Raw genomic sequence first — 27,916 nt, forward strand, 5'->3', positions numbered from 1 at the left:
TTCGACGGTGCGATAAACACGGAACATGGTGCGATTCGCTGGCTTGTAGGTTAAGTTAAGTTGTGTGATGCAATGCGGTTTGGTGTTTTCTTTGCTTGTTTTTTTTTGGTAAGGTTTTGCTTGTGATGAAATAATATATTGACGTGCTTTATACCAGGTGATAGCAGTTGGAAACACAATGTTTTATCGCGCTAGTGTTGTATCAATGAAATAAAATTTCTTTAAGGAGAGATATAGATTAATTACGTTCGAAAAAAGCGATTTTTTGTATCTTGGAGGTTTCAGGGATTTATAAAATAGTAGATCATTTAATGAAGTTACATCCCAAATTTCAACCTAAAATTCCAGTTGAATAAAATTCAAAATTTTAAATAAAATTTAGCAAAATAGAACTCAGAACTCCTCGAAAACCTGTGAATAGATTGACTTGACATAAAAGGTTCTCCAAAGCGCCTAATAACTTAAACTAAGAACTAGTTTAAAGCAACTTATTTCATAACATGTTTAACATTTTCTTCGACTTGTATTGGCACTACAACCTCAAGAGTTCTTGAGGTCTGCCACTTAAAGCTTTCCTTGACTTCGTCTATGCCGAGCAAGATAGTAATTTTCTACATACGAAGATGCAGTCCGGATGGGATTTGAAATCTGGTCGTATCGTGTAAAACAGACCTCTACGCTACTCCATACATCAGCGAGCGGACCGATGTTCCGAAGCTTTAGATTGTGATCATATTTAACGATGCTCCAAACGCGGTTACCGTAAATCAGAGCTCGTAAAAATGATATATAAATACATGATTTTTTAAAAAGTTTTTTATTACTCTTTTTCACATATTCTTGAATATGTATAAATATATTATATGAGGTAGTTTGGCATTTAAAAAAGTCTAAAAAAATAACTTTGTTTTATTCGTTCAGAACGGCCTGACCGTATTGATAAAAAAAATAAAAAGGATATCCAATCGTTTCTCAAAATGCACAAAAAACCTAATCGTCTACATTGTACACCGTGCCAATACCGCAACAATCCATTTCAGGCTAAATAGCATCGAACAAATGTACATGGTCATGTCACCATTCCGATACGATACCATGGTGCCGACCGGTGTAATTATGCGTGAAACCCTACGCCTCTCCCTATCGACTCGATGTCGAGTGAAGAGCAAACCATCATTAGAACAAACGCATCCAACATTCAAACAACCCTTTCTACCATTCGCTACCCATTAGTTTCTTGTGACCAATGAATCTTAATTTCCTTTTGCGGTTGTGATCATCAACCCGCGTGCAATTGAGCGCGAAAATCTTCCCTCTTTCCTTGCGTCCCGAATGACCGCAAGAGGGATTGGGATGCACGTGAGCGCTGCAAAACATTACACACTCGGCAGACAGCACGGCAGCGAATGGACGCACACATATAGTAAAGTGTGACAAGCAAGAAAAGCGAACTAAGTACAGCAGAAAAAAAAGATGATATTAAAAACGCGCAACATAACCCCCCGGAACCGGTTGCCGATCTGTTCGTTGAATGGTTTGCAGTGGACGGTATTCTTGAGGTTTTTTTTTTTTGTTGGTGCGATCCTATGACTATGAAAACCGCGTGATAACATTCCACCCTACACGATCGGAACCGCGTGCACTATCGGTTGTGTTAATGGGCGGAATTAATTCTCGAGCTTGTCTCGTATCCCCCCGGCCCGGCACAACGGGAGCAAAAGCACCCGCGTGGATGAGCGATATTTGGTGCAAAAGGAAAAAAAGCCTAGTCGGGAGATACCTTTCTGGTTCAGGAGATGAGGGTTGATCTGTGGGTTTTTTTTAATCTTTTTTTTTCTTCCAGAAGCTCCAACCGAGTACGTAACGCCTCAAAACACACGCCGAGCTCGGGTTTCATAATGTTCGATTTTCCATAAATTAACATGCACATTAGATACGGCTTTTTATGATTGGTCGGTCTCGTTGTCGGTGCGATTTATTGTGCTAGGTTTGCACACGTCCCCCTTCGTGTGTAGTTTCTCACCACTTCACCGTTTGTGTTGCTTTTCGCCGCTCCGTACCGTAAAGTATCTGTGCGGAATCGAGGATGAAAGTAGATGGGGTTTTACTGCAATCCTGTTACTGCTGCCGTTTAGCCGTTCCCTCTACGGTTAAGGCACCTCTGAACTTTACACAGCATCTGCCGACAACCTGCCCTTACCTGGTGGTGTCCGCTTGTTGTGGAATTTTAAGGGAGCTTTTTCTTCATATTAGCCATCGGCAAACGGAAATGGTGCTGTAAGGGGAAAAAACGCGATCTGGCAAAAGGGTTTTCTCTGGAGGAAAAACTGTTTCCCTTAGTGGTTAACATTTCTCGTCAGATGCAGCTGTATTAGCCAAGAAGGTCGCGAAAAGTTTGCTGTTGTACGATCCCGTCTTCGAGGAATGTTTTATGTGCTACAATGGTGTGGAAGTTTTAGAGTCGAAAAAATGCATTCCGTGTGTGGAGTTGTGCTGTAGTTGCTGCTGGCGCGCGTGTTAATGCTTTACAGAGCTTCTTCATGTCAGTCTGATGACCTACCTAGGACATAATATATCCACAAGAATAATGGAATTCTTCTCATTTTGACAATACAACCTCAATCACGTCTTCCTTTGCCTGTTCTGGCATTCCTTGACTTGTTGAAGGCTTAAAAGCCAGAACACTCTCGCTATTGGGGAATGGTTAGAATTGAATTTGAATCTTGTTCTGTCGTATCAAAAACCGGCTTTTAGTACAAGATTTTATATTATTTATAAGAAATACCTATATTTATAAAATCTTAGATCAAAAAGTAAGATATATTTTTTTTAACGGCTAATTTGAAACTCAGTACCATTTATATCCAGTTTTCCTGAAGTCTTAATTAAATGATGCCTAATGAACCAACTGGGTGCCGAGTAATTGCAAACGAGAATGCTGAGGAATTGTTTGCACACCGGTAACAAATTGTTTACAGCCTGCATGTGGAACTGTGTCGACTTTTAATAGTACGTGCCGTATCAAATTGAGCGATAATGAGACGTTGGAGCAAGACAATTAATGTTGCCCGTCCGATTCCGAAAGCTGTTCCACACTTGTCCACAAACGTACACCGCACTCAGCGAATGTTAATCGAAGCGATCCAGCTTGGGAAAAGGGAGGATACATGGTACTAAGGGGAGAACTTTGGGGTTGGGGACTTCCCAACGTCTAGACTATACATATCGGGCTAGCAAATGGAGTGCAAGACACTTTTGACGAGCTTAACCATGTCGGTGCACTATCCTACCACAGCAGATGTTCTTTCCTGTGTTAGAGAACTCATGAACGGGTGTGAGGGAGAGAAAGAGAGAGAGTGAGGAGATGTAGGGCGTCCACAATCTGATGGACACATTAATGAGCGTATGTTCCATCCGCCCGTGTAGTGGAAGATTGCAAAGTGAAGATGTCTACGATGTGGTACGACAGGTGAAAATCACGTCCCGCTCGGGCTGCATCAATTTGCATCCATTGGCCCTAAGTACACCGGTGTGCGTGTGTGTTGTACCGCAGTGCAAGATCTCTGATACCGATACCGGTACTCCATAAGCCACCCTTGCCGAAGGTGATGCAAAAACGTGATTGTCCGCCCGGTACCCGGGGTATAGACACCGGGTCGGTTCGCCTTGTGTGCCAGATGATATTAAATTCAAATTTTAGCAAGTTCATTGGATTGGCAACCATCGCAACGGCACTACGGATGTTTTTCGGGGGGTGCACCGAAGTACCAGGGAAACACATGGGAGCATCAGGAGATGGAAATTCTTCTACCACATGGCTACCTGTCGGTACCACGAACCCCGAAGACCCGTTAATGTTGGCTTTCCTTTCCGTGTTTGCTTCTTTACCGATTCGTTCAGGCTTGATAATGGAATTCAATTAAACACTATTGGTAAATGCTGCATCAAAATACGTACATACGTACGTAGACATTGCCATGCCCCAATCGAATGAAGTGGCACGGTGGTGGTGTGGTGCAGGATGACTTGACTGACCGACTGGATGACCAACTCCAGACCAACTGGAGAAGGTACACGACCTTTGACACCGATCGGAGTTTCCAGCCAAAAGAGCACCAGACGATGATCCTGCCAAACCTGGCTTCATCTTCCCGTAGACCGCGTGTGCCTTATTTTTATTACCAGAAGTTGGAAAGGTGATGCTTTGGGAGGAACTCTCGTACTCGTACTCTGGTGGTGCTCTGGCTGTCCAGTTGTGCGTTAGGCAGATGAAATTATCGACCCTCGAGGGCTATCGCAACCTTAGTCGATGGCGGAAGCATACTAGAATGGATGTAGTTTTCAGGTTAATTAGTTATTGTACAATTTATGCATTATTGAACATCGACACGCACCAAATAGAAGATGATGGTGACGATAATGACGATGCTAAAGGTACGCTGCTGTGCAATTTTCCGAAGCAATCGAGCAAAAAAAAAACTGAGGAAAAACCGTAACTTAGCAAGAAATGAAATGAAAATTCCTCGAACGGAACCATCCATCGAGACAAGCAAGGGTTTTATCTAAAGTGGTAGTCCCATCGGTCGGTGGGAAAGGTCAGCTTTTGTCTTTCGACATCTTGCGTACGAGCAGTTATTGTTTTGTGTTGGTTGGTTTACCACTTTCGTGGCAAATGGGTGAAAAATGAAAGCTATGCGAACAATTGCACTTGTTTCTTTTTCTTGCTGAGTATCTGGTTGCAAACTATGTCCCCGACACATGCCATCCCATCCCAAGAGCTATCGACACGATCCCAAATTGGAACATGGGAAACAGGCGGATTGGACGAGCCGTAGGGTGAGCACCGAGTTTTGAAGGTGTAAAAGAGGAATGCAATTATGATACCAGACGATAAGGTCTGCTACTTATCGACACTTTATATTTATGAGAATAATTTTATTTCTATTGAAACAAATTATGAGAATACTTGAGAGTTTATAATGGTAATGATTATGTTTGTGGTAAGATGTTTGACATGTTTTCGTATTAATTAATCTAATGATTCGACCGTTTTGGTGACTTAGTCTTTCTTCGATCGGTGTTGATCTTCACTTTCTATATATCAGTGCTTTTATCTCATGCTTCAGAAAGATTGTACCTAGGTACTTCAGTACATATCAGTTCATGAAACTGAACGCCTGGAATAGCCTGGCACGTGTTAGCCATTTGCCAGGCCATTGCCTACCATAGCGTCATGCAGTAATGTGCATTCCCTTTCGATGGCTAACTCCAACGAGGTTATTCGCTCATGAACGAGAAATGTAAACCAGCTCTCCGGACATAGAAAATAACCCCGCCGTATCATGTGGTGCGATAATGAGCGATCACAACTTCAACTACGGTTGAGTGATCATGTTCCACCGGTAATGGACACTGATTGGGTAGGAAGCAAGGATGGATGGATGGCTTCCATATCAGCCACTAACGCATATGCGTATGACAACTTTCTAAATGTAAGAGGAAACTGTGTTGACTGAAGGTTATTAAGGTGTATAATCGTGCGCATAATTACTGCCATTTCGGGAAGGCGGTGGGCAAAGAGAGAAGCGTGAGACTGTTCGCACTCGGCTCATCCTCAATGCGGTGGTAAAACTCTGGAGTTGCTGGAAGCTGAAACGTCTTACCAACATTATCCGCACGATCGGCGTGAATCATGCACTTTACTGTCACGCTTTTCCACTCACTTGTGTGCGATATTTGAGCGGAGTGTTGCTTATCATCTCGACTTCTGTGCTCGGAAGAAGACATCTCCGGGCCAGGATCGCTGCATTCCGTTCAAGCGATCGGGAACGATCGATTGACATTGGTACAATCGAATGTTTCATCATTGAGCGGTGTGAATTACGGTATGCGGTATTTTTTTTTTTGTTTTGCACACCCCTTTTTGCCGTAATGTACCACCACCGAAAGAAAGTTATCGAAAGAATGGAGCTTTCGATCTTCGATTCCAACGGATCGCTGCACTTGCGGGCATTAACTTGCGACAAGTTATGGTGCATGTGCACCGATACCGGTTCGATACCCGTTGTTCGTCGGGCGAGACCGCAATGGGGCTGGTGCAACTATTTGAAAAACTCTTCGATTATTATCTTAATGAAAAGGGCACCCGAAAGGGGAGACTCGCTGGAGTTTGATTATTTTGTTTGGTAAACGACGATTGGTTTGAACATTTTCGGTTTCCTTTTCGTACTCTTCCGTACAGCAGCTTCAACATCGGCTGGTGCTACCACAGCGCGGACGTCCCAACCGGCGGCTGGAACGAGTGAGACCGCACCGAGCGCATCGATACCAGCGCCGTCCGGTGGTTCGGTGGCAGTTGTCGCGGCGGCCATCGCAGCCGATCGACGTCGACGGCGTCAGCAGCTGGGCGAACGTAATCTACCATCGCTGCCGGTTCTGCCACCGAGATCCCGTGGACCGATAAGGGCTCCGGAACCACCGCCACCGTACTGGGCGCATTACGCACACCGACCGGTTCCAGCGGCGGGACCCACTGCCGAGAGAATTGGTAGTGCAGCATCATCTGCTGCTGGTCGTGGTGCTGCTGCTGCTGCTACTTCTAGTAGGCATCACACAGCCACGACCACCGACGACAGTGACACCAGCAATGACAGGCCCCGAGCTCATCGTGGCAGATCAACGTCCGGTGATAGCTCTTCGACTGGTGCCGGCGGACAAGCGGCGAGAGGTCCCGAACGAGCCGAACCTGCCGTACGGCATCGCTACAACGTACCGAACCAGCAGCGACAGCGCATTAAGGAGCATTTGCTAAGTAAGTGACCATACAAGTCTTTTCCGCGAGGAAAGTTTTCCATCTCCCCAGAGAAATGTTTTGCATCGTTCGGCAATTTATTTGTTTCCATAATTTTGGTTTCGACATCTACAGGTCAGGATGCGTTTTGTCCAGATTTGGTGCGGAACTGTAAAAATATTGCTACCGAATCGCCCGAACGTCAATCATCGTCCGCGGCAGTAGAGTACGCCGAGATTGGAGAATTAAGCCGTAACCTTGCAGCGGTTGCCATTAACGACGGCGCATCAACATCGTCGGCTCGTACATTGGAAGGACTCGCGCCCGTATCCAATTCCGCCGTATTGCCCGGCCAGCCATCTTCCGTTGCTGGCACGGGTGTCAGTGCTGCATCGGCAGCTACTATGGGTCAAAACTTGAGTATTCGTAGACCAAAGATTTCACTCACATGGGTACTTCGGGAGCAATCACGCGAAGGAACTACTCTGGCAGGGAACGCTTCGAGTCATCAGCACCAACAGACAACATTGCAACAGACGGCGGTGGTGCCAGGTGTTGTAAAGAGCTCTACGATCGGATCTCCGCTTGATAGAACGAGTCAAAGTGTATCGGGATGCAATGGGACTGGAATGGCAGCTGCACTACACACTACAACCGGACAAACCGTACTACCAGGAGTTGACACCACGAGCACGTCTATAGGGCAAACGAATGGGCAAGCTACTGGCGGTGTCACACTGAATGGTCACAATCATCACCATCATCATGTGATCGTACGGAAAAAGTCCAGAACGCGCAGTAAGGAACGACTCTTTAGCGAGAAGTACGTTAGCGACAACAACCTATCGGAGTATCACAGTGAGAAGTTGCGCAGTGTAGCACATGCGAACGAGTACACAGTTGCGCCAACGGCCGCTGTATCCGGTGCGGGATCTAATCTCTATCGGAAAAGCAACCGAAAGAATAGCGAGCGTTTGAAGAAGAAGGATCGACTATTGCTTTATCCGAATGGGATCGCGGTGGACGCTAGCGTGCACCACAATAACAATAATCAACATGCTGTAAATCTCAACAAGGAACCAGCGTACGGTGAGTCTGGACTGAAAGAGAAGATCGCATTGAAGAATACCTATTCGGAGCCTTCTCTCTACACAACGGTATCGGAACCGTCGGCATCTACCAAACATCGACATCATAGTAGGCATCACCATAGGCGGCGACGAGAGCGTTACCGATCGCAGCGTTTTGGGTACGAAATTCACAACGTCGACGAGTTCCTGTCCAAGTGTTCCCTATCCTCACCCGGCAACATTCCTGTCGTATTATCGTCCGCTGCGACACTATACCAGACACGTCCCGGTAGCTACCAGATAGAGATACCGCTACCACTAGGGATGGTTGTGAATGCGGTCTTCAAGAACCAGAACTGGCTGTACGTGCAAACGCCCCACGCTGAGGAGGGCTATGTCGCGTACGATACCTGCCTACCGCTGGGTATATTGCCATCAAACCAAAGGTAAGCGACGCGACTGGTTGGGAGTTTTACTTGAGTAACATTCCTCTACGATTTTTCGATGTATTCTTATGCAGATCTTCATCCAGTTCGAAGCCTACGCCCTGCTGGGAGTCGAACAAGGACATCTTCCCGAAACCGTGTGGGAATTTAACTGACAGCGAAAAGGAGATACAGCAGCTGCGTGGTGGAACTCGCTCGGAAGGTCGTCGTACGCCACGGTTGAAGCGCAGCAGTGCCAACAGTCGCAGTGCGGTTTCGATCACCGCGTGCAACAGCGAACGGGATCTAGATTCGCTGTATCTGCGTACGGTTGCCTCGAACCAACCGAAGGTAGCGGATGGTCAGACGCAGTATGCTCAGCTAAAGCTAACCACGAAGGTGCTCAACACGGTAGCACCTTCGGTAAAGTCGGAAAAAGCATTAGCGATCGAGCAGCTGGAAAAGTTGATCTGCTCCGGCAGCGGTGACTATGTGCATCTGCTGAAGCAGCAGCAGCAACAGTTGCTGGCGAAACAGCAACAGTACATTACTCAGCTGCGCCAGCAACAACTCTGCAAAGCTGAATCTCCACCGATCGGGAAGCATCTGTCTGGTAGTACCGTACCGGGAACCAAAGTCATCAATGGTAGTAATCATCTGCGTATTTCACTCAGCGGCATAACGAATAATGGACCGTCGTGTGTAGCAGGAAGTGGTACGGTGAACGTTTGTTCACCGGGTGCCGCTGCTGTCCGGCAAACGTTGCTTGCCATCACGGAGAACTACTGCTCGGAGGCTGTATCGGTGCACAAGGGTGATGTGGTCACGCTGCTCGCCTGCAAGGAGTATCAGGAGAAGGGTTTGAAGAACTACAAACAGTGGTTCTTTGTCCGGACGCGGGATGGCCATGAAGGATATATACCGGCCGAAGCGGCTGGTCATGGGTTTCTCTAAAAGCGGCTACCTGAGACTGTATCTTTAGTAGGCAAATGTAAGACTTTCGTAGTACGTTCTTTGTGGTAGTCGTCTTTAGATAGCTTAAGCGTTACTGTTTAACCAAATGATATTTAAAAAACAAGCCCGTAAATTCAACAAATAAAATGCATGAACGAATAAATAATTGTCATAAATCGCAAATTGCTTGTGTATTTTTGTGGTAATTGCTGGTTATGGTTTGGTGCGGAATGTTCTAGAATTTTGCAGAAAGAAATGGCCATTAATGTAACCGTCCGGTTCAAACATATCATGCAGCGTTTCTCATAGCAACTCTGCTGCAATAGAAAACACGTTTCCATGGATATGCGCTTGGTTTTGGGTGGTTATATATATAAGGATCAAGTATAAACAATTTGAACAATTCTGTCGAAGCAATCGGGTTTAGTGTGAGCTAGAAGACGTATCCGATGGCGGAACCAGTACGTCGAGAATTGCGGATTTCACATCCTCCCTTAGAACCCATTGTGCGGGATGGAAAGATGTAAGTTTAAATTTGTGTTCATATTATAAATCAGCCAGCAATCCATTTCTGTTTTCCATAAAACAGCCGCGAGCAAATCGAGCTGGAAAGTAAGGGCCGCCGGGAGTATTTGAAAAAGTGGGGCTACATAACGCAACCCGAAACGACCGAGTTTTACGATCTGAAGCGCAACAACCAGAAGCTGCGTGAGATTCAGCAGGCCCGCCAGCAAAATGTCAATCTGCGCGAATACGACGGTCACGGTGAGTCGTTTTTCGTCTCCAGGCAGATGTTTAAAACGCTGCTCGATACATGCCGGTGTGGCCGGAAGCGTACCAACACACACGCACTGAAGTGTTTGCAAAAGCCGAAAAATACCTACGAAAAGACGGACGACGAAGAGGAGGACGAGGAGATTGAAAAGCAGCGTAAGAAGAAGGAGGGTAAACGTGGAGGAAGGAGCGAATCGGGCGGAAGTCGTGGCCGTACGCAGGACAGCGCGGTTGATGTGGGAGAGCAAACCGTAAGCAGCTACATACCGAAGGTGCCACCGTTGAGTTCAGGTATTTTGCGATTTGCGTTCGTTCCTGGGGTTTGAGGGAACCTTTCTGGAGGAGGGAAACTATGTTGGAGTGGGTTGGGAATGGGTGGAATGGAATTTTTGCATAGGATTGCGGTGCGTTGTGTTCTAAAGCATGTGCACATTGGTATATTTTTCAGCCAAATTGAACATTGAATCGAAATTGATTTTGATAAAAAACGGGAAATAGCACTTTTAAAACGAGTCACAGGTTGGGTTTTTAAAAGACTTCAAAATTCAAATTCTTGTGTTTATTTTTCTAAATGAGATAAAAACACTTTTAGAAACATTTCCTTGAATTATAGGTAGTTTTTCAAGTTTTAAAGATGAACGTTCCCTATTCGATGTAAACAAATTTACGAACAATTTCCAATTTTTCCCTTACTCTGCACCATCTATTTAGGTATGTACGGTTGGCCCCATAATCGTTTTGTGGCGATGGAAAAAACTACGTACTACGTATCACCCCGGTACACAATGCCTGGTCACCCGATTGTCGACAGTCACCCGTACAATAACATTATACTCGGATAGGAGTTTTCCGCCTAACTCTTACACAATGCGATAATTAACATCTTTAACGCTGCACGTCCTCAATTCAACTTCACAAGTTTTCTCATTTCCACAAACTCAATTGTAATTGTAATTTTAATCAATTTTACGATTGTAATGTTTGTATCGTTTTATTACACAATAAACAATTATACAACCAACACGCGTAGTAGATGGCAGAGTGTCTTTTCTCGTAACGTTTCGCAGCATGCGTTTTCTCTAGCCCTGTACTAGCTGCGTCATACCTTCGGTGATAACTTTAAGCGTCTTCATGTCCTTGTGTATCGTGTCGATCAAAAACGAAACCGCCTTCTGCTGCATCGTAAGGAACGATTGCATCTCCTGCGTTGCATCCTTGTCCAGCGTGTACTCGTTCAGGAAGTTCCCGTGCGCCCACTGGTTGCGCTGCATCCGCATCTGGGAAAGGAGTTCGCTCAGCCTCCCACGGAACTGTGTCGGGGTGGATACGAGCGCATGCATGTTTTCGAGCTTCGTCCGAATCGCTTCCTCTTCCGGCGAGAGGGCCAAACCCAGCTTGCGTGTGCTTTCCTGCTTTACGATCACCCGCAGTATGCGGTGACTTAGCTCGGCAAAGTTGCGCCGATGTTCGGCAATCTTGGCGGTCGTGTTCATGTGACGCTGCTTCAGCTCGGCGATCTCCTTCTCCACCTTGGCAAGGTACGATGCGTGAATTTCGGTTTCATTCTCCTGACACTTTATACGCCACTTAAGCTGTTGAACATAAATGTTAAAAGTTATTAAAAAAATCATTATTAACGTTTCGCTTTAATACACTCACATCCTGAAAGCCAATCATCGGCACTGGAATGAAACGCTTCGGGTCGGGATTATCGATCTTTGCCTGTTCCCACATGCGCGGATCGATGCCCTTCGGTGGGTTGTCAAGATACTCCTTCAGTTGATCTTCCTCCGGCAGCACCAATGCAACGACCGATTCAATACCGAGCTGAGTAAGCTGCTGCTTAGGCATCGGTTGATTCAGATAGCTGGCCACTTCCGTTGCCAGTACGCGCTTTATCTCGTTCGAGATGGTTGACTTTTCCTCGATGTAGATTATTACCTGCACCTTCGCGTCGTTGATGGATTTAACGTTTTCCACCACGATCGTAATGTTCGGTTTGTTGCCAAATATTTGGTTCATGCTGTTGATGAACTGCTGTTGCTGTTCCCTAGAAGATAGAAAACATGAGATACTTTTGTGATCAAGTTTAATTGGAGCTTAAGGTTGCTTCACTTACTTTATTTGTGCCACAGTTTTGTTGACCGTCAGACCCACCAGTCCGGTTTTGTTGTCCTTCCCGGGCAGTTTACTGTAGCCCATTGTCTTGAATCGGCACAGAAAGTTCGATGGGGTGATCTCAACCGGTGGTGCATTGTGCGAGTAGAACGATTTGCCTGTCCCGAGCATAGCCTGCAGGTAGTTCCATTTCGAAATAACTGTGTCCCGTTCATCACCAAAGATGGACACATTGAAGACGGACTGGACGAATGCTTCCTCGGGCGAGAGGGCTGGAGCGAGTTGTTGCTGCGGTTGTTGCTGTGGCTGACCGAAGGCCGATTGTCCAAAGTTTAAGCCACCGGTTGTAGCGCCCGGTTGACCAAAAGTCGTACCACCACCACCACCAAAGGTATTACCGGTACCGAACCCACCGAAACCGGTGCTCGCTTGCGGTTGCGTGGATCCAAGTCCACCGAAGAAGGATGGTGCCGAAGTGGTCGCAATCGATGTTCCGAAGGGTTGTGTCGCTGTGCCAAAGCCACCGAATGCAGGAGCACTCGCGCTAGTGGCAGTGGTTGCCCCAAATCCACCGAAGCCCGTTGCAGCAGTAGAGGTGGCAGTTCCAAACCCACCAAAGGCAGGTGCGGCCGCTGTAGCCGTATTTGTTCCAAATCCGAAGGACGGGGCAGAGCTTGTTGGTGCGGCACCGAACGCTGTAGTTCCAGCTGTGGCCGCACCGAAACCCAACGTTCCGAACGCACTCGTGCCGGGTGCTGGAGTACCTGCGGCCGCTCCAAACCCGGGTGCTGCCGCTGCACCGAAAGCCGACGTGGCTGTAGCTTGACCGAATGCGGGAGCTGCACCAGTTGCAGCAGTCGCTCCAAACGCTGGTGTTGACGTTTGTCCACCGAATGAGAAATTGCCAAAAGCCGCTGTTTGGGAGACAAAGAATGAAAGAATGGAAACAACAAACCGTTAATGCGATTATTTTTGTCTCTTGTTCCCTGGTGGTGGTGCACGGCGTGTATAATTGTTCCACGCGGAACACGTGAAGTACCCGTGTACGGCATGCTAGAAGTTGCCAATGTTGTCTGGTATGTCCACGCGATTTTATGCATGCGTTTCCGGCATGTGCAACCCTTTTTTTGGTCGGTACTCTTGTGGAGCTCGTGATCGTTAAATGATTTTTTTTTCAAATCTGGCAACAATCACTTCCGTCTGCTGCTTGTGAACCCGGGCACAAACAATGTCCTTATGTTCGAACCGTACAACACGCAAAATCGATATTATTCAAACAAACAACCGAGACGGTTGTCAGCCTTCTTGGCACTTCTGCAAGTGGAATCGAAACCTCGCATGGTATTAGCGTACTAAACCACTTCATTTGCTTCATTATTGTCTTGCGGTGTGCTCGCAGAAAGAATGTTCTGGTTTTTCCCCGATACCCAGATTGTTTCGACCTATTTGATGGGTATAGTAAATCGGTCAACCAGCAGCGCTTTACAACAGCCTAATTGGATTGCGCTTGGTCGTTTATCGAGCACGACATAAGCATCTCTGGTCAGGTGGCCCCATGTCAGTACACATTCCGTTCGGTCACACAACGGAGCGAAACATTGTTTTTGTGTTTCCTGCGAGGCGAGACGACCATGCCGGATGGTTTATACCACGGCCGCCGCCTGGTATCAGTGGGTTCAGTTGGTGATAGTGTTCGGAAGCGGAAACATTACGGGTTTTCATTAGTGCTTTCCAATAAGTGTCACTGGCTCGCTACATCATCTTTCCGCAGCATGTGTTTTTCTCTTCCACGAAGAGAGTACTTTATGCCGTAAATTGCGTATTTGGTGTTAAGTTTTGGGTAACATATGAAAAGGAAGAAATACATTTATATTAAAAGTCTGCTAAATTGCTACGTGTAATGGGATGCAACTGGTTGGTAATAGCGTGTTACAACTAAGCTGCAGAAACCAAAAAAAAAAGGGAGTGAAACGTTAGACGACACATTACCATGTACATCAAATCTGGCCACCGATTTCTCAGCGATAAAGGCCAAATAATCTTTCCCGGACCACCGACTCGTTCGCCAGCGCTGTACTATCAGACTACTACGCCATCGACTACAACGACCACCAGCACGACCACGATGGCTTCTCTGCCGGATTCGGGCGTTAGTGATGAGAATGGAAACTATATAGGTGATATATCCTCCATTTGTCCATTGCTTCACCAAAGTGCATAGGTGTCTTTTGGTTTCACTTCCAGTACCAGACATGTGGCAGAGTAAATCGAGCTCCGGTTCGGACATGCTGTCGGATAAAATACAGATGTTCTACATCTACATTACCGTCACAATAACGTCCGTCTTCATCATAGTCGTGCTGGGCATATTTGGATACATGTGCTACAAGAGGTAATATATTGGTATCAAAAGCATGAAAAGTGGCAAAAAAAATACTAATACAACTACCCTTTCCGATACTGTAGGAAAGGATTTCAGAATATTGATGGTCCTCAAGCACCAATCGAAACTACGAGACGAAGAAGCAGCACCCATAGATCCACTCGTAGGTATTCGCGGAACATTTCCAAAGAACGTGAAGCCGCTGCATCTGCAGCAATCGCCGAAGACAATCCCGGGCAAACGTTGCTTCGGTGAACCACGCTCCATACCGCTAGGACATCGGTTGCATTCGAAGAATATCTTCGATATTTTACGAGCCTTACAAACGTATCGCATTTTTAAATTTTGAAATGGTTTTTTTAATGAAGTACAATAAACAGTGAGCGACAACATATACTATCTTAAACGATTGAATAAACTAGTGGTATTTTACGCAAAGTTTCTTTGTTTACGTGTAAAAACATAACCTGGGAAAGCATTCTCGCTCGCTTGCCGCCCGTACACTTACGCTTGGTCGGTGTGCTCGTTGAACCGAGCGCTGATGTGTTTCCAAAATTGAACGACATGACTGTAGGACACGAACTGCTAAACACAGGGAAAGTTTATCGATTTTGCACAATCACTACCGGCACCATGCAGTTGGTGCGTTTAATTTAATTAGGCTGGTACCGCTCCAAATGTTTCCGCGCTGCTTTTCGTTGTGATGCGATCTGTTTACAATTTTGATTAACGGCGTTACAGGTTTGACGTACGAGCGTTACGATTAGGTTGCGTCTTGTAGAAAGCAAATATGAGCATGTGTTTAGCGATCAAGCAAACACGATGGAAAGGGAGATTAGAAACGCAAGATTCCATTTATGTAAATGATTTTAATCGAGCATAGTGAGATAAAAAACATAGTTAATAGATAATTTTAATTGTTCACGGAAGAGCAATGTCTGGAACAAGAAATATGAAAAATTGATCTCACTACACCCTGTGGGGGTAAAATGTGTGGAAGTGCTGAGCTGTGGAATGTAAACCATCGTTGACAGCAAAACTGTCAACATCAATATGGCGGTTTAGCAAAACAAATCGTGTGTGTAGAAAAGTAAAGCATTAACCAATAACTTAAAAGAAATGCGCGTAATAACTAGTGTTCCGTGTTTTGATGAATAGTTTTGGAAGCATTGTTTGAAATCGTAAGATAGCGCCGATTGCTGAAGGATATAACTTTCGGCTCGCGGTCGGAACTCCACCTCCAATAACCACGTTGAAAAGAACAAGAAGAAGAAGAAGCCAATATTACGTGATAACACACATTTGGCAGCCAGCGAAAAGAAACTTGTACCGTGCAGGCGGCCTCCGGAAACGCTTCTCAGGACACCAAACGCAACGAGTGCATTGCGGCCTGGATCTCTGGTGACCGAATTCCAGCACCTCCTGCCGGATCATTGTTCAGCGGATCGGTGAGAACGCAAAATTTGGATCCCCTTCGGCAGCGGTGCAATCGGCATATCCGCAGGTAACTTCATCATGCATCATCTAATCTTTCTGATCTTGTTTTTCGTTCCTCTGCGGTATGTTCGGCTGAACCGTATTGTGGCACGAAGCGTAGATTTCGTTTCATTTTAGGGCAACTATATCACCGCACGCAGATCAACATCTCGGTAGCAGATGGGAAAATAACAGAGAAAATCACTACCGCCAAATACGAACGATTATAGCAGATTGTACGAAACAGATGAAGTAATTTTTTTATGAAGCAGAAACATCCGTTTTGTTACAGTAGCGCTGGCTTCGATTCCGTCGTACCATACGTGCTTTGTATGGCATTCCAATTCCTGCGTATGCAGTCAGGAAAAACTTTCTGAGCCGTCGTTGCGCAAGTGGGGTCATAGCGGGTTGCGGTCAATTGAAGCATAACGTGTGTGTCCGCCGGATTCCGTACGTGGTTTTGCGTGCCTGTGTATGTGTTTTTGTTAGTGCGTGCGTGAACGTGCGTAATGCTTACGCTGGTACTGCTAAAACCTGACCCGGTCTGGTTGTCTGTGTGTCGGTACGGTTTGTCTCGAAAAAGGGTAAACGTGAAATGATCTCCGGTGTGACTGCTTCAGTGCGTGCAAGAAAGTGAACGGAAAATCATCAGGCCACACTGCCTGTCGCTTCAACAGTAGCGAGTTCGTGGCACAGCGCGAAATCGAACCGATTGTCGCAAGAATGTTTCAGCCTGTGTCGTCGTTGTCGCTGTCATCGACAAATTGGTGGTAAAATCTAATGCCACGACGGGAGACGATTATGCAAAAGCATTCGCAGAGCGCGGCCCGCGATGGTTGCAATGGTGTGCACTCGTCGTATCTGGTGCTGGTGGTACACATTTCATGCTTGCTGCACGTTAAAAACTTTCTCAAAGAAATGAGGCAGCCCAACCCGCTAGTAGTAGCTACAAGTGGTGTGGAAGCGTTTATTTTTAATGATCCGCTGCCCGATCGCTTGCAACAGCATGTGAGCGAAAGGTGCGTGTGTGTGTTGTGTGTATGTGTATGGTACTGGATGATCTTGCCCTTCTGCCGTTGCTTGTTTTCATCCCAGCAGGCCACGGTTGCGCCGAAGCAAAAGCTGTCAAAAATTGCGCAATGCCCGAGCAAAACATAGGGTAGAATGAAATTGTTGACGGAGGCAAGTTTGCACTCAGCACAGCTGATGATTTTCTGTTATTTTCATGCAATTTACAGCTTGCAGGCGCATGCATGTGTAGATGCTGTAAGTTAGTTTGTTGGCAGTAGTACAACACCTTCCGGATGGGAGGTGGAACCTGTGTTAGTTGTAGCTATTGAAATTGAGTAGTACTGCAACCGGCAATGACTATCCAGCCAAGATGCACTGTTCCACTATATGCGATAAACGTATCGACATTCGAATCAGTTAACTTATTTGTTCTAAAGGATGTTGTGTCGCTTGTAAGGGGTGTCTGAGAAATTACAGAGCCATCGTGTAGCCTTGAACGGTTGCTCACAGATTCATCGGACGCGACCCAAAGTCGAGATAGCGATGGGAATGATTGCGCACAGTTGAGCTACTGCAGAGTGTACTGTGTAAACGCCATATCAACCGGTCATACTTGCTCTGGAATCAAAACGAGCAGCAGAAGTTTTATTTGTTCGCGGGGAAGAAAAAAAGCGAAACATCTTGGGATTCACCGTGCTGTGTAGTGCTGTGTTTGTAGCCGGCACGATCTGGGTCGTGTTTTGCGGTTCTTTCCATGACAAACATACATACTAGTTGCGAAACAAACGGCATCAATTGCTGAACGATATCGCATCTCAGCAGGCTGAGTTGTTTGTAATGCGCACTGTTAAGGGAAGACGACACACGACACAAGTGCCGTGTAAATAGTGTGACCTGGGATAAAATCTTTCGTGTACACGACACATCGGAAGTGATCGTTCAAATTCCATTCTGGCAGGTAAAATTCTAACAAGCATAATTTAGACCTTTTCTTTTAGGATGATTCTACGTGATCAAACAATAAGATGTGAAGCTATCATCGGATCGTTGAGAATTTTTCGTTATCAAACACTATTGGCCGACCAACTGACTAGTAGTAATCAGTAAAATTCGTCCTTCAACTATTGTTGCTGCTCCGCGTAGAATCAATAATGGAAGTGAGCCCTGCGCTTCGGTTCATAGCAATCAAAGCTACACCCGTAAGTGGGTTTATTACCTTTCAGGGTGTTAATCATTTGCAATTCAACGGAATGTGTCTTGGATGCCGTTTTCGGTTGAATATTAACAGGAAAATTCCTCTTTCTTCTACAAATAAACTTTGCGCGTAGTAAGCAACCCACTGTCCATGCTGTGCGCTTGTTCTTACGATGTTCTTTGCTGATATACAGTCAAAAAGCACGACCGGCATCGTGGGCAAAAGTGCCAAAAACCGGTTCCACGTGAATGCAGCTGCCTGTGTACCGGTGGGCACAGAACTGATGGTTAGGTAAAGAAAGCGTAAAGAACATTTTTATTACCGATTTGAAAGCGTATTGCCTGTTTGTTGCAAAAACGAAATCATATTTTGTGGGCTTTTTTTCTTAAATGAGAGGTAATGGAGCGATAAACAAAATAGACAAAAAATTAAACAACAAATGGAGAGGATTACGTACGTCGTTCTAATCTGCTTTCGCGTTAGGTCATAAATTTTTAGTTAGCTAAAAAAGAATGTTCCACGAGCTAGCAATATTCATTTTTATGAGTTTGTTTTATGTTTCCAACTTCATAACATTTACTTTACCTTCGAGCATACAGAAGAAATTGTTCTAGAATTAACAAAACCGTCTATCAATGGTGATAATCAGCAGCAAAGATTGGTTAGCGTACGATAGTTATCGTTTACCGCAAGCCGCCTTACTACTAACTGATATAAATTAATATTGTTATCAGTTGAAGTGGTTTCCGGTTGAAAGCTATTTATCATGCATTATTTTCATGAAAGTATCATATTCTCTGCCTAGGAAATGAAATGTGTGAAGCGTTTGTTTTGTGAGCAATATTACATTCTACAGCCGTGGAAAAAAGAGGAACATCATCATGATTGTCCGTTTTTTCTTTCTACGACACGTGGTCATTTGAAAATGTAATGAGAAACCGCTGTCGCCAGGTTACATGTTCCTAAGGAACGATATGGTACGATTCGAAACGCGTTTGTTTTTGTTTTTTGAACTTCATTAACGTGCTCGTGGGGTACGTGGCGTAAATAATGAGGTTACAACTAAAAGCAAATTACAAATTCTACAATACACGGGGTACGAACCTGCCAAGAGCTTAATACGGATTTTAGTGTTTGGAGAACATTGTGATTGTGGCTTTAGAGTAAATTATTTTTTCCTAATAACACACTTTCAACGATTAGCACTTATTTATATCTTTTCTTTCTTGTTTACTTTAATTTCAGTATTTAAACAAACATCTCTTCGTTATCAAGCCGCTGAAAGCAGTACACGTTTTGCGGGACAATTATTGATCGATGACGTATTATATATGAACAACTGAAGGTTCCTAAAGATCACAATCAGCCATCATTGTTGTGGAATAAGGCGTGTACGATCGACGGTGACTAGTGTGGTTGCTTCGATTGTTTACAGGAAACTGGCCAATACTGGGGATCTTTATTCGATTTGGATGGTACAATTGGGGTGTTACTTCTCTCAGCAAAGAGCTTTTGAAGACGGTAAGTCGTTTTATATGAATATCTTTTAATTTTCCTGATATAAACAAATTATCGTTTACATTGCTCGCAAAATAATTCTAGAAGAAGCTCGATTTTTATAGAATTTATCAGATATTTATGATCCATTTTCAACCGTTGTCGTTTAAGGGATTAATTTTGCACAAGAAAACTAACAATATAGCATTAGGACTTTATTGCTTGCGATTAAGCATATAATGTACCTAATTGGACGAGTATTTTTCATCGGTTTATTGAACTAAAGTTAATTATTTCACCTATAGGTTGTGGTCCTTGGTTATGAAAGTGAAACCGAGAGAAAGATATTCAATTTCTGAATTCTGTCCCCGCACTTTGCCTTGTTTTATTGATTTTTGCTGTCTATCAAAATGTAGATGTACACATCTGCGAATGTGTACATTGCACCAATACTTGTGTCTGTGTGGTATTCGTTGTTGCCGTCGTCCTAGTGCTGTGGCGCGTCTAGGAGTATACACACATTAACTACGTGAAATGGTACTGCATGACAGTCTCCCGTCGTGGGTCGATGAAAAAGTAATAAACTCTTCATACTTTGTCATGTTTTCATATGCGTCACACAATTTAGCATATCTCAATACAAATCCAAAATGAAAACAAGAAAGGACACGTTGAAAATGAACGCCCCTAACAGGACATCGATACAGCGAAGTAATTCCAAAAATAGACAAATAGACAGAAAGGACATGATTTTGGTACCTTTAGCTACATGCATTCAACTCTGGTCTACGTCGTCTGATCTATGGTAGTTTGTGGATGGGGCACCAAATATCACAAAACCGCACGATTTCTGACGAGACCTAGCCGCGACGCATAGTTTGCGTTAATTCTTACTGAAAAACAAAAACTTTCTCTTCTGTTCGCAAAACGTTGGGCCAGGTGGGCCAGCATAATGTAAGAAGCGTTCGTAGCGCTTTGGTTAATGAACCTTGGAATTCGTTTCGCTGAACTTGCCGTACACCCTAACCTTGGGTGCTATGGTGAATGGGTTGGGTCTTCTAACAAATATTTTTGATATGAAGAAAGAAATCGATAATACCGGGCCGGAACCTTGTCTTGCAAATGTTTTGATTGTGGCATAAAATTCCAGTTCTTCAAATCATTGCAAGTATTGGCCGATGTATGTAAGGCGTGAACAGGAATGCGCCTATAATTGAGGCGCTAAATTCTACTTTTGCTCTTCAGCTACTGATGCAAAACGAGGTCAGAGCCGACGTTAGAAGACCCCGGCATATTAGTAGTGCCAGTGCACACCGACCCGAACTCATGCGCTCACTCGGCGATGACGGTGCGAATTTCAAGGTCAGATCGCGACGTACGGCTCCACACGCTTGTGGCGGTTCGTATTTGGTTCTATCAACACACTACGCCTTGTGCGTTGAGTCAGAAATTCTGTACATTGGCAGAAGTTGCAGGGAAGGAACTAAAACTACCGAAGTAAATACATTGAGTTGCACACATTGAATAGCTGTGGTATTTTTTTTTATTTGTCCATTTAATGACAAACTGTTTAATCAGCTGATGATCGGGTTTGCTTTGTTGCCAATGCGGGGAATTGGATGGAAGAGTTACTGAAAGATATATGCGAAGATCTTGTGTCAGCTTGTTCGATGCTGTTTATTATTCTAATCAGTGCTATTCTTAAGCTTATTGGGATACTTCATTAAAGATAGGTAATTTCATGTCAACAAAAACACAGATAGGGTAGGATAATGGATAGATTAAATGTGTTTAACTTTTATTTAGTTAATTGTATGTTTTTCTCAACGCGCCGTCAACGTTAAGATCAATCGAGTACATAACAAACGTGAAACGAATTTTGCACACGCGACACTGTGCACGAAGACGTTGCAAATTCCGCCTGACTAGCTGCACGAAACTATGAAAAATGTCGGCTTAGACTACGTGTCCCGATGAACGAATACAAAATACAGCTGCGAAGACGGTGCGGACGTGTTGCAGCGAATGTAGCTCGATCGTGGAACGATCACGCGCTCCCTGTACCCGAGTACTTATTATCTGTGCCAGAACTCGTAATGATCAAGAGAGACTCGTTGTGAGGGTTTTTTAGCTAGTGTTTTGCCTATCTCACTTAGTAGGATACAACTGTAGGACGAATATATAAGTTTGAACTAAGAAACAGGAAAAATTATATGTTAAAGAAGAGCTTAGGAGTATTATACTACTATTTTGCAGCTAAATAATTTAAGGAGGAAAGAGGTTAGATGAAGATAGATGCGTGTAACTGTACGAAATCTTGCTACAATGCATTTTTTTGCAACGCACTCAGTTAATGCATTTGTGATGAACGCTAAAAATAAATTTTACGACAACATGGTTGAAGCACCAGAGGGTGCATTGGCGTGAAGGGTAGTCTGGCAATCATGTGCAACTAGTTCATGTCGGTCTTTTTAGGTGCATTTCAAATGGCTGTAGTGGAAGCATCGAAATGTCTCAAAGGGTCGAAGAAATCTGTTTGTAGAGAACATAAATGAATTATATTTCATAATTGGTACATGTGTTTGAACCTGTCTTTGAGTAGATAATTACCCATGATAGTAGATAGGTCTTACTCTTGTATCTATTCTATGTGACAAGATATAGTTCGCGCTTGTGAAGATCGAATCTATTGTAAACAGTTTTAGGAATGAAACTCCCTTTCATTACGCGGTTATTTCTATTGATGTAGTACCTGCAATTGCAAATGCATTGAAATGATTAAGAAAAAAAACGTGATCACCATGACACATCGACTTACCGCCGTGTGCGGCGACGATTTATTCCCACACACGGCAGCAAAAGTGCAGCACTCTGTACCAGCGCAAACCGGATGACTGGCGCGTTCGGCTCAGCTGATAACGACAACCGTCTAGGATGGTTTTTACAAATAGAACCGGCACGCTACCATCGTGGTTTCGAGCGAGTGGTTTGTTTTGCTTGGCATTCCTGTAATCCGCGACCCCGCGACTGCTCCCCATATCTGCTCCCAAGGTTTCCGCAACTATCCCGGTTTTTTTACCGGCGCAAGGTCGACGGGGATAAGCTTACGGGTGGGGAAGGGGAGTCAGGTCATCAGACTGTCCCGATGCAATCGATTGCACTTTTCTCCACTCCCCGCCCGCAGCAGTGGTGGGCGTTTATCCGGTAGTATTTTATGGAAATAACCGATAATCTCCCAGGCAAGCACTTGTCGCGTGGAGGAGAAGTGTATCTTATCAGCTGTTTGAGTCGGCGGATAACACCCACTTGCTTTACGTTTTGTCATCGATGCGTCGACTACGTTACGTCATTGTGATTGATGCTTTGCGAATTGAATATTTTCAACGCAGCGTGATAAGCCGATTGCCGGCTTCAAGAATCTTGTGTGCGTGTTTGTGTGAGAGGGAGAGAGCGAGCATTAACAAAACGAGACAGCAAGAAAGTCCAGGTTGATACATCAAGTAGCTCCCTACGATGCGGTAAGATGATAACCGGTAGGTCGCGCGCATAGTGGGGGATAATTTTTTTATTGTAAATAAATGATACCGTACTTGACCACCGCCTCGGCATTTGCTTTGAGGCAGGAGCGTCGACAACAGCTTCCGTTTGTGGAACTACACTCGTGTGCAGGTGTGGGGTACGGTTTTCGGTTTATTATACAATCTTGTGGTGATATTACGTCCACCTAGGACGTCTGGGATATTCTGGTGGTAGTGTTAAAACGGTCTTAAGTAATGTGTAAAACTGACAGAAGCTAAATATGTTTCATTTTATCGCAATGATAGTAATCGCTACGATGATAACGTTAGTGGCCGTTCACTAATCTTTATTTTGCACGCAAAAAAAGCCACATATCTTAGTGGATGGCTATACCGTTTTCCGGTGTTCGCTTTAGTTGTACACGCAGGTCGGTATCTGCGTGAAAACCGTGAAGATGATGAACTTACGGTCGTGCCCGTTTCTACGAGCGATAAGGACGGTTTGATAAACGCCACCTTATAGGAGCGGTAACAATTCGATAAGAGAAGTACTGGTGCTGAAGCTGTGCTCACAGGGGCCGTTAATGTAGACCCGGCTATTGTGCATCCAATTTGAGCAATAATTTCGATGTTGCCAATTTTCACGCATGTGTTAAGGGTGATAGGTCCCCAAAAACACCCAATGTGTGCTGACCTGCGATGGAGTGAAACTGAAACCATCAGAGCTAGATTTTACTGTGACTTGCTTCTTTCACAGAATCATGTGATGGATGCATTTTTTTGGAGCTTAATTATCACTTATAAAACAACCTGTTGCAATCGTGTTCTGTTGCAATTGATGGTGGAGGGAAGGTAACGATAATCTTTTGCATTGCATGTGAGTTGAACTGTGAACTTTTGATTGAGAAATTCGGTTCGATTGGTGGAGCTTGTTGTGTGATTATGCTGTCGATTGTGTAATGAACAGACGATCCAGCAGAAGAATGTATATGAAACAGGAGAAAAGTGTTTGTTAGGTCGTTTCGAATAAAAGATGAACTAATCTTACAGCTTTTATCTTATTCATTTGTAACGTTTTGTTTATTTTTCTTTAGTTTCAGATTGAGTCGCAAGGATCAGCGTTGAAGAATGTAATGTTGACCATCTAACGATAAGAAAGATAAATCTTCAAGCCCGTGGGGCACATCTTTGCGAGTGCCACACTCAAACTGGATACACCTTCGTACAACCGCGCACTGGAGTTTTAGTAAGGCGTACAACGCGTGAAGGTAGTGTGGACAGAGCATAGCAACGATCAAGCGTAAAGCGCCAAACACTACCCGATCGCAACATACCGACAGCCACAATTATATGTCATGAATTCGGACGAATATGAACAGCTGCCGACGTCGAGTGTGCCGGCCATTATGACGGCCGGTGCGATAGCCGGTGTGATGGAGCATTGCGTCATGTACCCGCTGGACTCGGTGAAAACCCGCATGCAGTCGCTCACACACATGAAAGCGCACGACACAATCATGTCGACGATGCGCGATATGATCAGGAACGAGGGGCTAATGCGTCCGTTCCGGGGCGTGATGGCGGTGGTGGCCGGCGCCGGACCGGCCCACGCACTGTACTTCGGTGCGTACGAGTGCTCGAAGGAGATGATCGCCACAGTTTCCGATCGGGATCACCTGAACTATATGTTATCGGCGACCGCAGCAACGCTCGTGCACGATGCCGTCTCGAACCCGGCGGATGTGGTGAAACAGCGGCTACAGATGTACAACTCACCGTACAGATCGATCCTGCACTGTGCCACCCAGGTGTACCGGACGGAAGGTTTGCGGGCGTTCTACCGGTCCTACTCGACGCAGCTCGTTATGAACATACCCTACTCGGCGATCCAGTTCCCGACGTACGAGTTCTTCCAGAAGCTGCTCAACAAAGACAATAAATACAATCCCCCTGTACATATGGTGGCGGGTGGGGCGGCCGGTGCAGCCGCATCCGCCCTGACGACACCGCTCGATGTTTGCAAGACGCTGCTGAACACGCAGGAGGACGGTGCCGGCAAAACGCGCGGGCTCGTCGAGGCGGCAAAGAAAATTTACCACACGGCAGGAATGATGGGTTTCTTCAAGGGTATGCAAGCGCGCGTCCTGTACCAGATGCCGGCCACCGCGATCTGCTGGTCGACGTACGAGTTCTTCAAGTACATCCTGTCGCGCGTGAAGAAACCGATCGCTGGTGGATCGACGACCGGCGGAAGCACACGGGCGTTAGCTGTCGCCGACGAGGACAAAACGCCAACGATAACCGATCTGCGGTACATGATACCGGCGAGCGCTTCCGTCAGTGCCGAAGCGTCCCCGACTGGGTGCAGCGGTGTCAACAGTGCCAGCTTGCTGATCCGAAGCCAGGAGCGGGACGGTGCGGGCGGTACGGTGGGCGGCGATAATAAGGGTGGTGGCAGCCCGGCCGGGTTGATACCGCGCGGTGGTCCCGAACTGCCGGCCATGTCGGGCGCCGGCATCTACGGAGCGATGAGCTACAACACGATGCACTCGAATGATACAAACCACCTAACCGACGTCCGAAGGACGAACTAGAGCCTGAAGAAAAACGGGACACAGGTCACAACAGACAGCGGTCCCTTCCCGAAACAGCACGACCGACGACCGGCACTCGAAGTGCGGACCCGGTCTGCTGATAAGTTAATAATATTGTTGGTTTAGCGTTTTTAGATGAAGCAGAACACAAAACAAAGGAGGAGAAAACAAACAAACAAAAAAACAGCAAATCGACGATCACGCAGAGCGTCTATACCAAGCGGAGGACGCGAGAATTGTGAGATGTGCTTACCGTGTTGCGGAAGTACGACACAGATAGTGTTAGATAGAGCGGTAAAAGCGAAGCGAAGGTGAACATGGGAATGCGAGTGAGAAGTGTATTGTGTGGATATGCGTGAGCCCGCGCGCATTGAGAGATCGGCTTCGAAGAACCACCTGTCCCTGGGCGCAGTCAGTATGCATTAACGCACCTTACAAAGTACAGCGTTTTGTTAAGTTTACATTATCCCTGGCGGAACGGTAGAAAGGGCCCAGCAACAAGCACCGAGTTGAGGGCAGATGAATGAGTGAACAGTGAATGTTACTGTTGTTACCGTTTGTAATTTTGCATCGGCATGGAGGCGCACGGTCGCTCAATTGACTCGAAGCCATTTCAGTGGACCGTTAAGGGGACAAAGGAGGGCACTGCTCATTGTCGTTTGCTGCAAACCTTCTGCCATAGGGCGCTATATAGCACACGGAGCGCATGTCTCGAAGACATCGTTTTAGTGTGCCGTTTTGTGTGCTAAACCAGTGCATTACGTTCCTGCTGTATTATCATGCAACCACTATAACCGTTTGTTGTGTCCGTGTGCGGGTGTGTCAGGCCATTTAAATAATGTACCGGCACAATGTATCCGCATTGCATCAAACGTTCTGTTTCGGATTTGATGAGAAAGACAGAACATTGCTTAGAGCTGCCACATATATTCATCAAATTATTAGTGTTCGCACAGTTGGAGGAACGATCTTCACAACGACAAATGAAAACGGAAACATGCGAAAAGGATAAGATCCCCTTTCCCGGCTTGTACTCGGGGATACGCAAGTGTATTATGCGCAAAACCATTTGCAAATTTAGAACTATCTAGCCAGGAAAGATTCTTTCGAGGCAGCGATGATTTGGCGTACTTTTATACTCATTATAATTTTGTATTGTTTTAGGAATGCCATGTAAATGTACAGTTTGGAAAACAAAATTTTGAACATATTCCTTTCCTTCGTGCGGTGTGCAGTTTTCGTGGTGAACTTGTTTTGTTTTTCTCGATAATTTGATATTTATGATCAGGTTATGGTATTAAACAGGGATTCCCCCCCCCCCCCCCCCCTGCAAAGTTTCATGCTTGTGATAATACTTCGATTTTTGTCACAAGTGTTTTTGGGTTCCTGTAGTTATTGGACCTTGGGCGGTAGGAAGGAAGAAGCTACGGAGGGCAAACATTTAGGATAAAATCAAAGAAATTAAATTAAAATGTTATAAAATAATAATGTTTGCGCACAGAGGATCACAGTTTTCAACTGACCAGACGATAGCCTAGTGGAAAATCAATCCGAAGAGTCAATTAAACGGAAAGTGGAGTGCGTGCCGCGTACCGCGTAATGGACCGAGGGAGGGATAACGTCATTTTGAAAATGTATACCTCAGTTTCACTTTAAAGTGTGTTCTTCGTATCCTCGATTTCAGTGTTGTAGATTCAGACTAACATGCGTAAGGATGTCGTTAAACACACACAAACTCTTGTGGATGTTGTTTGTTTTTTTTTCCTTGGCCCGTAAAAATGGTCAGTTAGCTGCGGTGAATCAGATATAGGAAAGAGTCAGGCAAGCAAGGCTATTGGTACGACGTTTCTTCACATCTAGAGATGAAACCCCTTCCCCACCCCCCCCCAGGTACAAAGTGCAGAATGCTGTAAGCACGAACACAAAATGGCAAAACGGACAACAGTCACAAACACGTACACACGCTCGTCCACAGAGATTCGAAAGAATAAAAACAAAATACTATTTCAACAACCTGTATATGCATTGAAACAGTTGAACAGTATGTGGAACATGTGCACGAAACCGGAAGGATTAATTACACAATTTGCATCCGAAGAAGAAAAGAAAAA

General features: G+C 45.3%; 5 protein-coding genes across 8 annotated transcripts in view; 4 read left to right on the top strand and 1 right to left on the bottom strand.

The window, feature by feature from the left end:
- LOC125772323 (uncharacterized) overlaps nucleotides 1-9,416 on the top strand; it is a 31,465-nt gene extending 22,049 nt beyond the window's left edge. The window contains exons 2-4 of the mRNA XM_049443896.1: nucleotides 6,242-6,811; nucleotides 6,926-8,306; nucleotides 8,381-9,416. Coding sequence (XP_049299853.1) covers nucleotides 6,242-6,811; nucleotides 6,926-8,306; nucleotides 8,381-9,239 — 2,810 coding nt within the window. The 3' untranslated portion in view covers nucleotides 9,240-9,416. The remainder of the gene's footprint in view (nucleotides 1-6,241; nucleotides 6,812-6,925; nucleotides 8,307-8,380) is intronic.
- A 164-nt stretch (nucleotides 9,417-9,580) lies between these two features.
- LOC125769832 (uncharacterized) lies at nucleotides 9,581-10,955 on the top strand. Its single transcript, XM_049438718.1, has 3 exons — nucleotides 9,581-9,762; nucleotides 9,829-10,304; nucleotides 10,725-10,955. The coding sequence occupies exons 1-3, from the start codon at nucleotides 9,689-9,691 to the stop codon at nucleotides 10,853-10,855; spliced, it is 681 nt and encodes a 226-aa protein (XP_049294675.1). The 5' UTR covers nucleotides 9,581-9,688; the 3' UTR covers nucleotides 10,856-10,955.
- Nucleotides 10,956-10,977: 22 nt separating this feature from the next.
- LOC125769834 (probable nucleoporin Nup54) lies at nucleotides 10,978-15,334 on the bottom strand. The gene is made up of 4 exons (XM_049438726.1): nucleotides 15,023-15,334; nucleotides 12,133-13,045; nucleotides 11,673-12,063; nucleotides 10,978-11,605 (listed from the first exon to the last, which is right to left on the bottom strand). Exons 1-4 carry the CDS (start codon nucleotides 15,078-15,080, stop codon nucleotides 11,093-11,095), a joined length of 1,875 nt encoding a protein of 624 aa, XP_049294683.1. The 5' UTR covers nucleotides 15,081-15,334; the 3' UTR covers nucleotides 10,978-11,092.
- LOC125769838 (uncharacterized) lies at nucleotides 13,648-14,952 on the top strand. The gene is made up of 3 exons (XM_049438747.1): nucleotides 13,648-14,308; nucleotides 14,376-14,523; nucleotides 14,598-14,952. The coding sequence occupies exons 1-3, from the start codon at nucleotides 14,122-14,124 to the stop codon at nucleotides 14,767-14,769; spliced, it is 507 nt and encodes a 168-aa protein (XP_049294704.1). The 5' UTR covers nucleotides 13,648-14,121; the 3' UTR covers nucleotides 14,770-14,952.
- Nucleotides 15,335-15,529: 195 nt separating the features above from the next.
- Nucleotides 15,530-27,849, top strand: LOC125769836 (mitoferrin). Of its 4 annotated transcripts, none has more exons than XM_049438741.1 (3): nucleotides 15,530-16,018; nucleotides 19,442-19,717; nucleotides 24,306-27,849. In XM_049438741.1, exon 3 carries the CDS (start codon nucleotides 24,567-24,569, stop codon nucleotides 25,803-25,805), a length of 1,239 nt encoding a protein of 412 aa, XP_049294698.1. In that variant the 5' UTR covers nucleotides 15,530-16,018; nucleotides 19,442-19,717; nucleotides 24,306-24,566; the 3' UTR covers nucleotides 25,806-27,849. The 4 variants fall into 4 exon arrangements, with proteins under 4 accessions (XP_049294698.1, XP_049294701.1, XP_049294699.1 ...); XM_049438744.1 differs by lacking the exon at nucleotides 15,530-16,018 and adding an exon at nucleotides 16,280-16,760; XM_049438742.1 differs by lacking the exon at nucleotides 15,530-16,018 and adding an exon at nucleotides 16,831-17,959.
- Nucleotides 27,850-27,916: the final 67 nt, after the last annotated feature.

Source organism: Anopheles funestus, chromosome 3RL (genome assembly GCF_943734845.2).
Source record: "Anopheles funestus chromosome 3RL, idAnoFuneDA-416_04, whole genome shotgun sequence".
In the NCBI taxonomy this organism is placed as follows: Eukaryota; Metazoa; Arthropoda; class Insecta; order Diptera; family Culicidae; genus Anopheles; species Anopheles funestus.